The following is a 12,275-nucleotide window of genomic DNA, read 5'->3' on the forward strand; positions in this document are numbered from 1 at the left end:
ATGGCCTTATAGGCTCCTTCCAACTCTACTATTCTATGATTCTCTATTATTCTAGTGTTGATATAGCCTCAGTGTGCATAAGATTGCAGCCGTACAGCCTAATCATGCATATTTATATTCTTGTTCCATTTATAATATTGTACAGTGCTTACCATGTGATGTAGATTTCCCATTTCTTTTATTTTCTTCCTCAGTGTCTGGTTAAATATAATGGCTTCTGGTGATGCTGTGCAGAAGACAATGGACAAGTCTTCAGTGTAAGAAGTGAATCCAGTGCTGTTTAATAGTTAGGTATAAGGTGGAAGTGCAGAAGGCCTTGCAAATCAGAGGTGGGGAGAGTAGGGGAGAAATTGCTTTCAAACTTCCTTTATATTGCTATCACAGGAGTGGGGAAAATTAAAATAAGATGTGAGATATGGGCCTTTGGTCACCATTGTATCCATTCATTAATGGCTCCTGCTCTTCTTATGATAACTGAACAAAATGTGTTGCTATGAAATCTTGGTTTTTAAGAAAGGCCTTTTGCCTTATCTTCTAAATAACAATCAAGCAGTTGTGCCTATAGAAACGGATGCAATTTGGTAAACAGTTGCTCAATAAAATTGAGCAACTTTGCACATGAGGGCTATGAAACAGTTCAGACGCTTGTTTGACTGGATGTAGAAGAAGATGTGGGGTTGTCCCTGCTAGCCTTGCCCCAGTCCCCTTCATGCATTCAGTGAAGTGTCTGAAAGAACAGATATACATGTTAAACATGCACATGTAGACTCTTCCATACATTATGCTGTATGTGCACAGAGAGCTTGGCAGCTGGCATAATTGCTCCTTCTTTGTGCATTCAGATTGTACATTCTGACAAATGTCTGAACAGTGCTCACTTTAAATTCAGAATTCCTAGGCTCCTATCAAACTGCTAGTTTTTGCTAAAGACAGATTTGGTTATATCAAACCAAATTTATATTGGCAACAGGCTATTAAACACATATTTATTAATAAATGTTTTGACTTCCAGAGCATGAAGGAGGAGCCTGTTTACACATGAATTCAATGGAGGTGGTCATCTGAATGATAGTATGTCAGACAAGTCAAAACTTTCAAGGCTATAATCAAGAAGAATCCTAATTGTCCAGACACTATACTAGTTGTCTTGTTTAAAGATCCTTATTCCTGTGATATGAATTTATACTAACCTACTCTCTTCTTTGGCAGATAAATTTCTATTCGTGTCCCAAATCGACATCTTGAGAAGATGAAAGAAGATATCCTGTATCATTTTGCTCTGGGGACTGGGACTCATGACTTCCCTGCCTTGTTTGGAGATGTCAGGGTAAGAAAACAAATGTGATGCTGAAAGATTAAACATTCTGCACCTCTCTCATACTGCATCCCACACACCTCCGATTCTGGAAGCTGGGAATAAGCAACACAATAGAATTCTATTCTGATTGCTATCCTAAACTTTTCCAGAAAAACAATAGGACATCTTATGTCTTAATCTAGTGTGTCTAGTCTTGGCAACTTACTCTCTTGCTAGATCACTCTTATATTTATAGAGCTTCTGAATGGTTTAAAAGAAATCTTATTTCCTGGAATCTGTCTTCTTCACTTCTTTTAGCTTTAGTGCATAAGGCTGGTTTTAATCTAAAGAAAATATCAGCATGTTCCCTTTACTTCAGTCTGCTGTTCTCTAGGTTAAACTACAGTATACCAAATTCCTTCAGCATTTGCTCATATGATATGTTTTCTAGACACTTCATAATTTTTGTTCCTTTCCTCTAAATACATGTGTCAGTGCCTTTTATGGTATCTAGAACAGAAAAATGGCACAATTTGACACTTGGCTTCTTGCCTCTTCGCAGCTTAGGATGCTGATGTCATTGTCCCCTTTCACAGTAGTTGTATAGGATTCCTGTGCCATTGTAGGGTGATAGTGTTGTTGGCATGTGAAATCACTGGAGGCCTTTACACAGGCACAGCAAGGGCCAACCATTGCCAAATCCACCACCAAAGAGGTAGAAGAGGCCAACTTTCAGATCAGGCTGCACCTATGTCTACTAGTAGCAATTATATCCAGTTTCCAAATTTAAGGCCATAACTTAGCGTCAGAGCATCTGCCTTGCATGCAGAAGGACCCTGGTTCAATCCCCAACATCTCCGGGTAGGGCTAGGAGAGATTCCCTGGCTGAAGCCCTGGAGAGCTGATGACGTATAAGGCAGCTTCCTATATTCCTGTATTCCTAAAATACCAGAAGGGGACTGGCCGAGTGGGTGAGGGGAGTGGTTAATGCCTCTTTACAACAAGGCAGAATTCCATCATGCCTAAAAGAGGCAGTTGTACGGCCTTTGTTGAAAAAGCCCTCCCTGGATCCCTCCATAATGGGAAATTATCGGCCAGTCTCCAACATTCCATTTTTGGGCAAGGTAATAGAGCGTGTGGTGGCCGCCCAGCTCCAGAGATTCTTGGATGAAACGGATTATCTGGATCCATTTCAGTCTGGATTCAGGCCTGGTTACGGGACAGAGACAGCTTTGGTCGCCTTGGTGGATGACCTTCTCAGAGAGCTGGACAGGGGGAGTGTGTCCCTGTTATTTCTACTGGACCTCTCAGCGGCTTTCGATACCATCGACCATGGTATCCTTTTGGACCGCCTTGCTGGGATGGGACTTGGGGGCACCGTGTTACGATGGCTCCATTATTTTCTGGAGGGACGAACTCAGAAGGTGGTGCTGGGGAACTCCTGTTCGACTCCTTGGTTGTTGACCTATGGGGTCCCTCAGGGTTCATTTTTGTTACCCATGTTATTTAACATCTATATGAAACCGCTGGGAGAGGTTGTCCGGGGGTTTGGGGTTCGGTGCCATCAGTATGCGGATGACACCCAACTCTATTTCTCCTTTCCACCTAAAGCCAAGGAAGCTGTCCTGGTCCTGAACCAGTGCCTGGCATCAGTGATGGACTGGATGAGGGCGAACAAATTGAAACTAAATCCAGACAAGACAGAGGTGCCCCTAGTCAGTCAAAGGGCAGATCAGGGAATAGGGATTCAGCTTGTGCTCGATGGGGTTACACTCCCCCTGAAGACACAGGTTCGCAGTTTGGGTGTGCTCCTGGACTCTGCTCTGAACTTGGAGGCCCAGGTCTTGGCCGTGGCCAGGAGTATCTTTGCCCATTTAAGACTAGTGCGCCAGCTGCGCCTGTTCCTGGAAATGCCTGATTTGACTATGGTGATGCATGCCTTGGTTCCATCCCGTTTAGACTACTGTAATGCGCTCTACGTGGGGCTGCCTTTGAAGACTGTTCGGAAACTTAAACTGGTACAAAGAGCTGCAGCCAGAGTATTAACAGGGGCTGGTTACAGGGACCATACAACTCCCTTGTTACAACAGCTCCACTGGCTTCCAGTTTGTTTCCGGTCACAATTCAAAGTGCTGGTTTTGACCTTTAAAGCCCTATACGGCCTAGGTCCAGGCTATCTGTCAGACCGTATCTCCCTATACGAGCCTGCCCGGGCCCTCAGATCTTCAGGAGAGGCCCTTCTCTCAGTCCCAACACCCTCGCAAGTGCGATTGGTCGGGACGCGAGATAGGGCCTTCTCGGTGGTGCTCCTAGGTTCTGGAACTCCCTTCCTAGGGAGGCACGAATGACCCCCTCCTTGCCATCCTTCTGTCGGCAAGTAAAGACTTTTTTATTCCGACAGGCTTTAGGATTGGGATTTATGAGGCTTGTTTTATTGTTTTATATTATCTGTATTATTTTAAATTGTTTTTAGATTTTTAAGTGCCTTTTACGGTTTTAAGGTTGTGCATAGTTTAATTGTATTTTAATTGTATGTTTTTCTATGTTTTTAACTACATGTAGTTTTATTTGTAAGCCGCCCTGAGTTCCAGTTTGGAAAAAGGGCGGGGTAAAAATAAAGTTTCAATTCAAAGTTTCAATTCAATTCCTAAATACTGAGGCATAACAAATAGGAGAGGGCCATTATCTTAGAATCATGGAATAGGTGAGTTGGAAGGGGCCTGTAAAGCCATCGAGTCCAACTCCCTGCTTGATGCAGGAATCCAACTTAAAGCATACTCAGCAGGTGGCTGTCCAGCTGCCTCTTGAATATCTCGATAGTCGGAGTGCCCAGCACCTCCCTAAGCAATTGGTTCCATTGTCGTACTACTCTAATAGAAATCTTCTGTCCTTCTTGTGTGCTTTACAGAGGTAGTTGGTCAGCCACTGTGCAAAACCGGTGCTGAACTAGATAATTCGTTCATCTTATACAGCAGAGCTGTTTTCTTCTTATACAACATAATTAGAGGTCTCTGCATAAGAAAAGTAACTCATCCAAACAGCAAACACATTAAAGAGACAGGTACTCCCAGCAGGACTCTATACTATCAAATATAGCAGCAATTTCTAGTATTTTCTTGGACCTTTTGCCCCCCCTTAAACACTGTGGAACTGTTTTCACTGCACAGCTGAGAGTGACAACAAAATTTTCTTTTCACTAGGCATCCAACCTTCTGTCTTCTGCATAATATCCAGTTTACTCAGATTAATAATTGCATGACTTTGATTTTGTGGTTGTTTATCAAAGTGATAGGGTAGCTGAATTAAACCAGCTTCACTTGGTGAGAGTATAAAGTAAGAGCTTTTACACATACTGCAACTCTTTGTTTAAGGAAGAGTTCTATGAAGCTTGAAAGCCTATATGCTCCCAGAAATTGTTGTTATGTGCCTTCAAGTCAATTACATGGTGACCCTATGAATCAGTGACCTCCAAGAGCATCTGTCATGGACCGCCCTGTTCAGATCTTGTAAGTTCAGGTCTGTGGCTTCCTTTATGGAATCAATCCATCTCTTGTCTGGCCTTCGTCTTATTCTTCTCCTGTTTTTCCCAACATGATTGCCTTTTCTAGTGAATCATGACTTCTCATGATGTGTCCAAAGTATGATAACCTCAGTTTCATCATTTTAGCTTCTAGTGACAGTTCTGGTTTAATTTGTTCTAACACCCAATTATTTGTCTTTTTCGCAGTCCATGGTATCCGCAAAGCTCTCCTTCAACACCACATTTCAAATGAGTTGATTTTTCTCTTATCCGCTTTTTTCACGGTCCAACTTTCACATCCATACATAGAGATCGGGAATACCATGGTCTGAATGATCCTGACTTTGGTGTTCAGTGATACATCTTTGCATTTGAGGACCTTTTCTAGTTCTCTCATAGCTGCCCTCCCCAGTCCTAGCCTTCTTCTGATTTCTTGACTATTGTCTCTATTTTGGTAAATGACTGTGCCGAGGTATTGATAATCCTTGACAAGTTCAATGTCCTCATTGTCAACTTTAAAGTTACATAAATCTTCTGTTGTCATTACTCTAGTCTTCTTGACGTTCAGCTGTGGTCCTGCTTTTGTGCTTTCCTCTAACTTTCATCAGCATTCATTTCAAATCATTCCTGGTTTCTACTAGTAGTATGGTATCATCTGCATATCTTAAATTATTGATATTTCTCCCTCCAGTTTTCGCACCTCCTTCATCTTGGTCCAATCCAGCTTTCCGTATGATATGTTCTGCGTACAGATTAAACAAATAGGGTGATAAAATACAGCCCTGTCTCACACCAGTCAGTTTCTCCATATTCTGCCCTTACAATAACCTCTTGTCCAGAGTATAGGTTGCGCATCAGGACAATCAGATGCTGTGGCACCCCCATTGCTTTTAAAGCATTCCATAGTTTTTCATGCTCTACACAGTCAAAGACTTTGCTGTAATCTATAAAGCACAGGGTGATTTTCTTCTAAAATTCCTTGGCCCGCTCCATTATCCAACATATGTTTGCGATATGATCTCTGGTGCCTCTTCTCTTTCTAAATCCAACTTGGACGTCTGGCATTTCTCGCTCCATATATGGTAAGAGCCTTTGTTGTAGAATCTTGAGCATTACTTTACTTGCATGGGATATTAAGGCAATAGTTCAATAATTAATGCATTCTCTGGGATCCCCTTTCTTTGGAATTGGGATATATATTGAAGGCTTCCAGTCTGTGGGCCATTGTTTAGTTTTCCATATTTGTTGACAAAATTTTGTCAAACTCTGGACAGATTCAGTCTCACTAGCTTGTAGCATCTCTATTGGTATGTCATCTGTTCCTGGTGATTTGTTTCTTCCAAGTATTTTAAGAGCAGCTTTCACCTTACATTCTAAAATTTCTGGTTCTTCATCATACGGTTTCACCGTGAATGAATCTGTCATCCTGGCATCTCTTTTATAGAGTTCTTCAGTGTATTGCTTCCATCTTCCTTTTATTTCATCTCGGTCAGTCAGTGTGTTTCCCTGTTTATTCAACATCCCTACTCGTGGTTTAAATTTCCCTTTCATTTCTCTAATCTTTTGGAATAGGGCTCTTGTTCTACCCTTTTTGTTGTCCTCTTCTATTTCTATACAATAACTATTGTAACAGTTCTCTTTGTCCCTACGTACTAGTTGCTGTGTTGTTGCATGTTTCTCCTTTTGCTTTTGCTTTCCTTCCCTCTTTAACCATTTTAAAGAGTTTCTTCAGTCATCCATTGAGGTCTTTCTTTTTAACTAGAGGTATTGCCTTTTTGCATTCTTCCCTGATAATGTCTCCTGCTTCATTCCATAGTTCTTCTGGTTTTCTGTCAACTTAGTTTAAAGCCTCAAATCTGTTCCTTATTTGATCTTTATATGCTTCTGGGATGTTATTTAAATTATATTTTGGTATTATGATTGCTTTGTTGTTGTTGTTTAGCTTTACTCTGATTTTCGATATGACCAGTTCATGATCTGTACCGCAGTCTGCTCCTGGTCTTGTTTTTGCCGAAAGTATGGAACTTCTCCATCTTCTGTTACCAATTATATAATCAATTTTATTCCTATATTGACCGTTTGGTGATATCCATGTGTACAGCCGTCTTTTTGGTTGCTCAAAAAATGTGTTCGCAAGAAACACATTTTTGGCTTCACAGAATTCAATAAGTCTTTCTCCTGCTTCATTTCTGTCTCCTAAGCCCCATTTCCCCACAATTCCTAGTTCTTCTCTGTTCCCTACTTTTGCATTCCAGTCCCCCATGATTATCAGCACATCCTTTGGTGTGTGATCAACTTCCTCCTGTACTCTCTCCAATTCTTCTTCTTCTGCATTTGCCGTTGTAGGTGTAGACTTGGATGGCATTTATGTTAATAGGTATCCTGTTTAATCTCATTGATATAACTCGCTCAGACCTTGCGTTGTAGCTCCTAATTGCTTTTGCTACATCAGTTCTCACTACTAAAGCAACCTCGTTTCTTCTTGATTTCTCATTTCTTGCATAAAATGTTTTGTAGTTGCCTGATTGAAAATGTCCCATTCCTGTCCATTTTAATTCACTCACACCAAGTATTGTAATGTTGAGACGTTCCATTTCTTGCTTGACAATTTCTAACTTTCCCTGGTTCATGCTTCTCACATTCCATGTTCCTATTGTGTGCATTGTACAACTCCGGACTCTCTTTTTGCTTCTGTGCGCATCAGCCTCTGGGCTTCCTTTCGGCTTTGACCCAGCTGTGTCATTAGTCACAGCACTACTCGTCCTTTGCTCTTCCCCAGTAGCTCGGCAAGTGCCTTCTGACCTGGGAGTCTTATCTTCCAGCACTATCTCGTGTTCAATTTGGATACTCTGTTCATAGGGTTTTCGTGGTAAGAGATATTCAGAGGTGGTTTACCATTGCCTTCCTCTGAGTTTGGATGCATCTTAGTCTGGTGTCTCAGCTTTGACCAATCTGCCTTGGGTGCCCCTGCTAGGAGTCTAACCTCTTGGTCTAGACTCCTGACTGATTTGCTCTCAGCTTCTTCGACAGTCTCAAACCCCCTCACCACATTAAGGTGTGCATCCTAAAGGGCCCCCAGAAATTGAGGTTTATCAGAGAAAATTAGTATGAAATAAATCCCAGAAATTAGTTCATACTAATTTTCTCTGATAAACTTCAAACAAAAATGTAACATTTCCTTCTGTTTAATAACCCTTCTGTTCCTGGTCTTTTGAACCTGTTTACCATTAGTCCACCTAACCCAATATTGCCTGCTTTGTCAGGGAGCAGCTCTCCAAGGTCTCAGATTAGCTGAGTCCTGGTAGTTGAGTGGAGATGTCAGCAAGTGAACTTGAGACCTTCCATTTGAAAAAATATGTGCTGTACTATAGCTCTCCCTTGTTATTGACAGAGATTTATAAAAATATAATGGAAATAAATATGTTTAGAAATCATCTCAACTAAGTTGATTTCCCCCACCTTTTTTCTATCTATCCATAGCTAAATGCATCCCAGAAGGGTGTTAACAGTTTTCTCTCTTTAATTCCATCTAGTCTGTATATGTTGGAGGAAGCCCTTTACGGATGAAAGCTTTTATTATCTACATTGCTGAAGAGCTGGGAATTGGCAGCCCTGGTAATGACTATCCCAATATATGTGCAGGAACGGATCGCTATCCAATGTACAAAGCAGGCCCAGTGCTATCAGTCAGTGTAAGTGCACCAAATATTTATGTGTATGTAGTACATGTAAATAGAATGTCATCTCTTTATTTTGAGAAGTGGAAAATAGAGGATGTTTTTCATTTTGTCTAACAATTGTAACTGAGTTGCCTGTTTTAAACATGTCTGAAGGATCATGAATTTATTATTAGATTTGTATGTACATGTAGATACAATGTATACATTATGCTCACCTGTGTGCTTAAGTGGGCTTTGGGCTTGTGTTCTGTGTTCCTCAGGAAACTCTAGGATGGAGTCTTTTGTGGTCAGAAAGTTCTCTCATTTGGCTACCAGGAAGGGCTGAAGACAGAAATGAACACCAACCAGGGAGGGATTTCCATTCATCCCTAGTCCTCCCTGGATAGAGGTCAACAAGGTTTTTTGGGCCCAGTACATTACACAACTGGGCTCTCTCACCCTCTGGCAAAGTGGCACAGATGCGCATAAACCCTGCATTTGCTTTGTATCATATGCAAATCTGTGTCCTCTTTTGCAGGTGGAGTGAAGCCCCCCCCCCAAAAAAAACAATCTGATTTTGAAAGACCTACCCTGGAGCCTCCAAGAAAAAAATACTATGAGTCTAAATTCCCCTCACTCAAGTAGCACTGCTTATTCCCCTGCCACATGCCTTTTGAAACTGAGAGAACATCCAAAAGCAAACACAGAAGGGATTGTCTGTTTGAAGGAAAAAGTTAAAATTTCTGCTGGTTATGCCCAAGCAAGCCCTTGGTTAACCTAAAACAAGTATTTGAATCACAGACATATTTTTAAATGATCATAAGGTAAAAAGGCATGCTTTCTGTGGAGCAGCTCCTTGAGAATTCTACTCCAGGTAGATGAAATATTCATTGGACAATAAACAGCCAGAACAATTGTTTAATGCCATCCATTTATTTTACTTGTATGTGGCCAGAGTACTCATTAAAGAGGTCTGAACATGTGTGTGATGTCTTTTACTTATGTTTGGATAATGCTATTCCTTCCCTCCTCTTTCATTACCAAAACCAATTTTCATTTTCAATTTTAATAGGTCTAAAAACTGTCTGCTGAGCCTCAACAATGTAAAACAACACATGCATCACAATTAGAAAGCATAGCACTCAAGTATAATCATAGGACAGTTAAAACAGCAGATCTAAAAGACCAGAGAATATAAAAAAGGGTTTTACGTAGTGCTGAAAGTGTGTCAACTTCACAATTGCGGGAGAATTCCAAAGCTGAGGCACCACCACCAAGAAAGACCCTCTCTGATCACCCGCTACCTCACTTCTGATGGAGAGACCCAGGAAGGATCTCTGAGGTAGATCATAATACATCAGCAGGCTTGTGTTTCTTGGTACTTTAAAATAATTCAGGTTACAGAGTAGATAAGAGTTCATATCTGGCAATACAGTACTCAATGATCACCTTTCTTTTTTAAAAGTTCTGATGCTACGTTATTTGTGAAAATGGTTTTAGTGTAATAGTTTCTTTCACATTTATTTCAGTATAAACATTTTTTTTTGTTTCCAACTTTAATATAATCAGAAAGGTTGTGACCAGCAAAATGGTTATTGTGTCTTCCCCATTGCAGTAATCCAGAAACAAATGTGTCATAAGCATATATTCACTGTGCTCCCCCCCCCCGTTTTTTCATTTCAGCATCGAATGGGGATCCCTTCAATTGCTATCATGTTACATGAGCTCATCAAGCTGCTTTATCATTCCAAATGTTCTGGTGTAACCATTTTTCGTATTGGCACATCTGGTGGCATAGGTATTTCTTCTGTACATACTTCTTTAAAGTAAAAAATAAGATCACAGTTACTGGTTTGTGAGATCTAAATGTAATTATGAAACATATACATATATTTGAAATGTAGGTTTAGCACCAGGGTAAGCAATCTGTAGATGCCACCTTCAAACCTCAGTTCGAACAGGTTGTTCTGGGAAAGCCTATATATCGCAGCACAGACTTAGATGAGAAACTGGCTGAAGACTTGATGGAGTGTGCCAAGGAACTAGATCAATTCAAGACAGTCTTTGCGAACACTATGTGCACTGTGGACTTCTATGAAGGTAATGTTGGAGTAAACAAATATTGCATACTTTAAGGGATATTTGGGGAATATCCCATGTACCTGTTTACCATGATGTAACTTCCTAATGGGTGGGGTTTAGCTACCTGACTTCCTCCTCCTTTGTCCTGGGGGATTTTTGAATATTCTCCTTTGCTGATCTATCCACCATTGAGAGAGGCTGCATGGCACAGATGCTCTCTCTGAGAGCATCCATATCAAAGACTAAGATGGATTGAGACTATTTTTCTTTCATCTAAGCTAGAACCTATGTTTCTGAACATATTAAGTATTCGTGAGTAAATGTTCTTTATCTTTTACCTAAGAAGATTGTGTCTGTTGTTATTTATATAGAGAAAGGTGTGGCTGGTTTATATTCTCATTCTGCTGCTTGTATTTTTACAACTCTGCTAAGAAATAGGACCAACCAAATTAGTTCCTATTTCTGTGTGTATTTTTATAATACCGAACAGGTTATGTTGCCCAGAAATAGTTGAGAATTAAACCAGATTTTTTCAGGTTTTATTTTAAGTATTTTTGCGTGTTTTGTTTCCCCCTTTGCTCTGTATCAGGCACCAACTTTAAAAGAGACAATTTTTTGCTGCTGTTACTTTCTTGAGTTGTTTTAGCATAACAAAAGCTCTTCTCAGACCAGGAAGCATGTATCAGCAAAGCAGAGATTTTTCAAGAAGAATGCTTGAACTATCCGCTGTTAACTTTGACCAGTGGAAGAGTAGAATCATGATTATTTTAGCTGCAGAGAAAGCTCTATGCTGTGTCGAAAAACCTAAACCAGAATGGAATGGCCAAGAAGCTAGCACTTGGGAAGACAAAGATTCTCTTGCAAAAGCTATAACATTTGATTCTCTGAGGGATGAACAATTTGTTTATATAAATGAATGTAAATCTGCCTCGGAGATGCTAGACAAACTTCAAACAGCTTTCGGATTTCAAAGCTTTAGATGCCAAACCATGTTGATTAAAGAGATAGTGAATTTAAAATTGCAGACAAAGGAAAATTGTGAAAAACATATCACTTCCTTGTTGCTTATTTTCAACAAATTACGATTGGCTGGGCTTGATTTTAACCACCAACAGAAGTTGGGTTTTCTTTTGGGATTTTCCAAGAGATTTGATCCTTTTATTTCTCTTTTAAACCACAATCCTGAGATTCTTTTTGAGGAAGCTCTTGCAAAACTAAGAGAGGAATGTGTGATCCAAAGAGACTTAAATGATAATGGATCAAATTACATTGCTAGCAGAGATAAAGGGACGGGAAAAGCCCCTCCCAAGAGCCAATCACAATGCTGTTTTTCATGTGGGAGGCGCGGTCACCTGGCTAGGGACTGTGACTCACCCAAAAGTTCAACAGCCAATGGCAGCTCTCCCAATTTTAAACAAAGAGAACAAAAGGCGCATGCTTTCTCAAAGCACAAGCATGGACCTCACAGAGAGGAATCCAAAGAAAGCAAAGGAAGAAATTTCCTTTTAATGCACAAAGGTCTTGTGGCAAATAATTACAAACAAAAATCAAACAATTGGATTTTAGATAGTGGATGTACAAACCACAGTTGTTGTAATGAAGATTTATTTGATGAAATAAACAGTGATACTGAAGGAAGAATCCAGACTGCCAATGGTCAATATATGAACATTAATGGATCTAGATCCATTGCTCTTAGGTGCAAGGTATCCGATCA

The 12,275-nt window shown here is 40.4% G+C and overlaps 1 protein-coding gene across 1 annotated transcript; it reads left to right on the forward strand.

Annotated features, from left to right (window-relative positions):
* Positions 1 to 1,213: 1,213 nt before the first annotated feature.
* Positions 1,214 to 10,702, forward strand: UPP1 (uridine phosphorylase 1; the record flags this gene model as incomplete). Its single annotated transcript, XM_061587449.1, has 4 exons — positions 1,214 to 1,327; positions 8,351 to 8,509; positions 10,160 to 10,285; positions 10,393 to 10,702. Coding segments are annotated over 4 exons (618 nt in total), but the record flags the coding sequence as incomplete, so codon positions are not given.
* Positions 10,703 to 12,275: the final 1,573 nt, after the last annotated feature.

The sequence above is a fragment of the Rhineura floridana genome, chromosome 10 (genome assembly GCF_030035675.1).
Source record: "Rhineura floridana isolate rRhiFlo1 chromosome 10, rRhiFlo1.hap2, whole genome shotgun sequence".
NCBI classification, from domain to species: domain Eukaryota; kingdom Metazoa; phylum Chordata; class Lepidosauria; order Squamata; family Rhineuridae; genus Rhineura; species Rhineura floridana.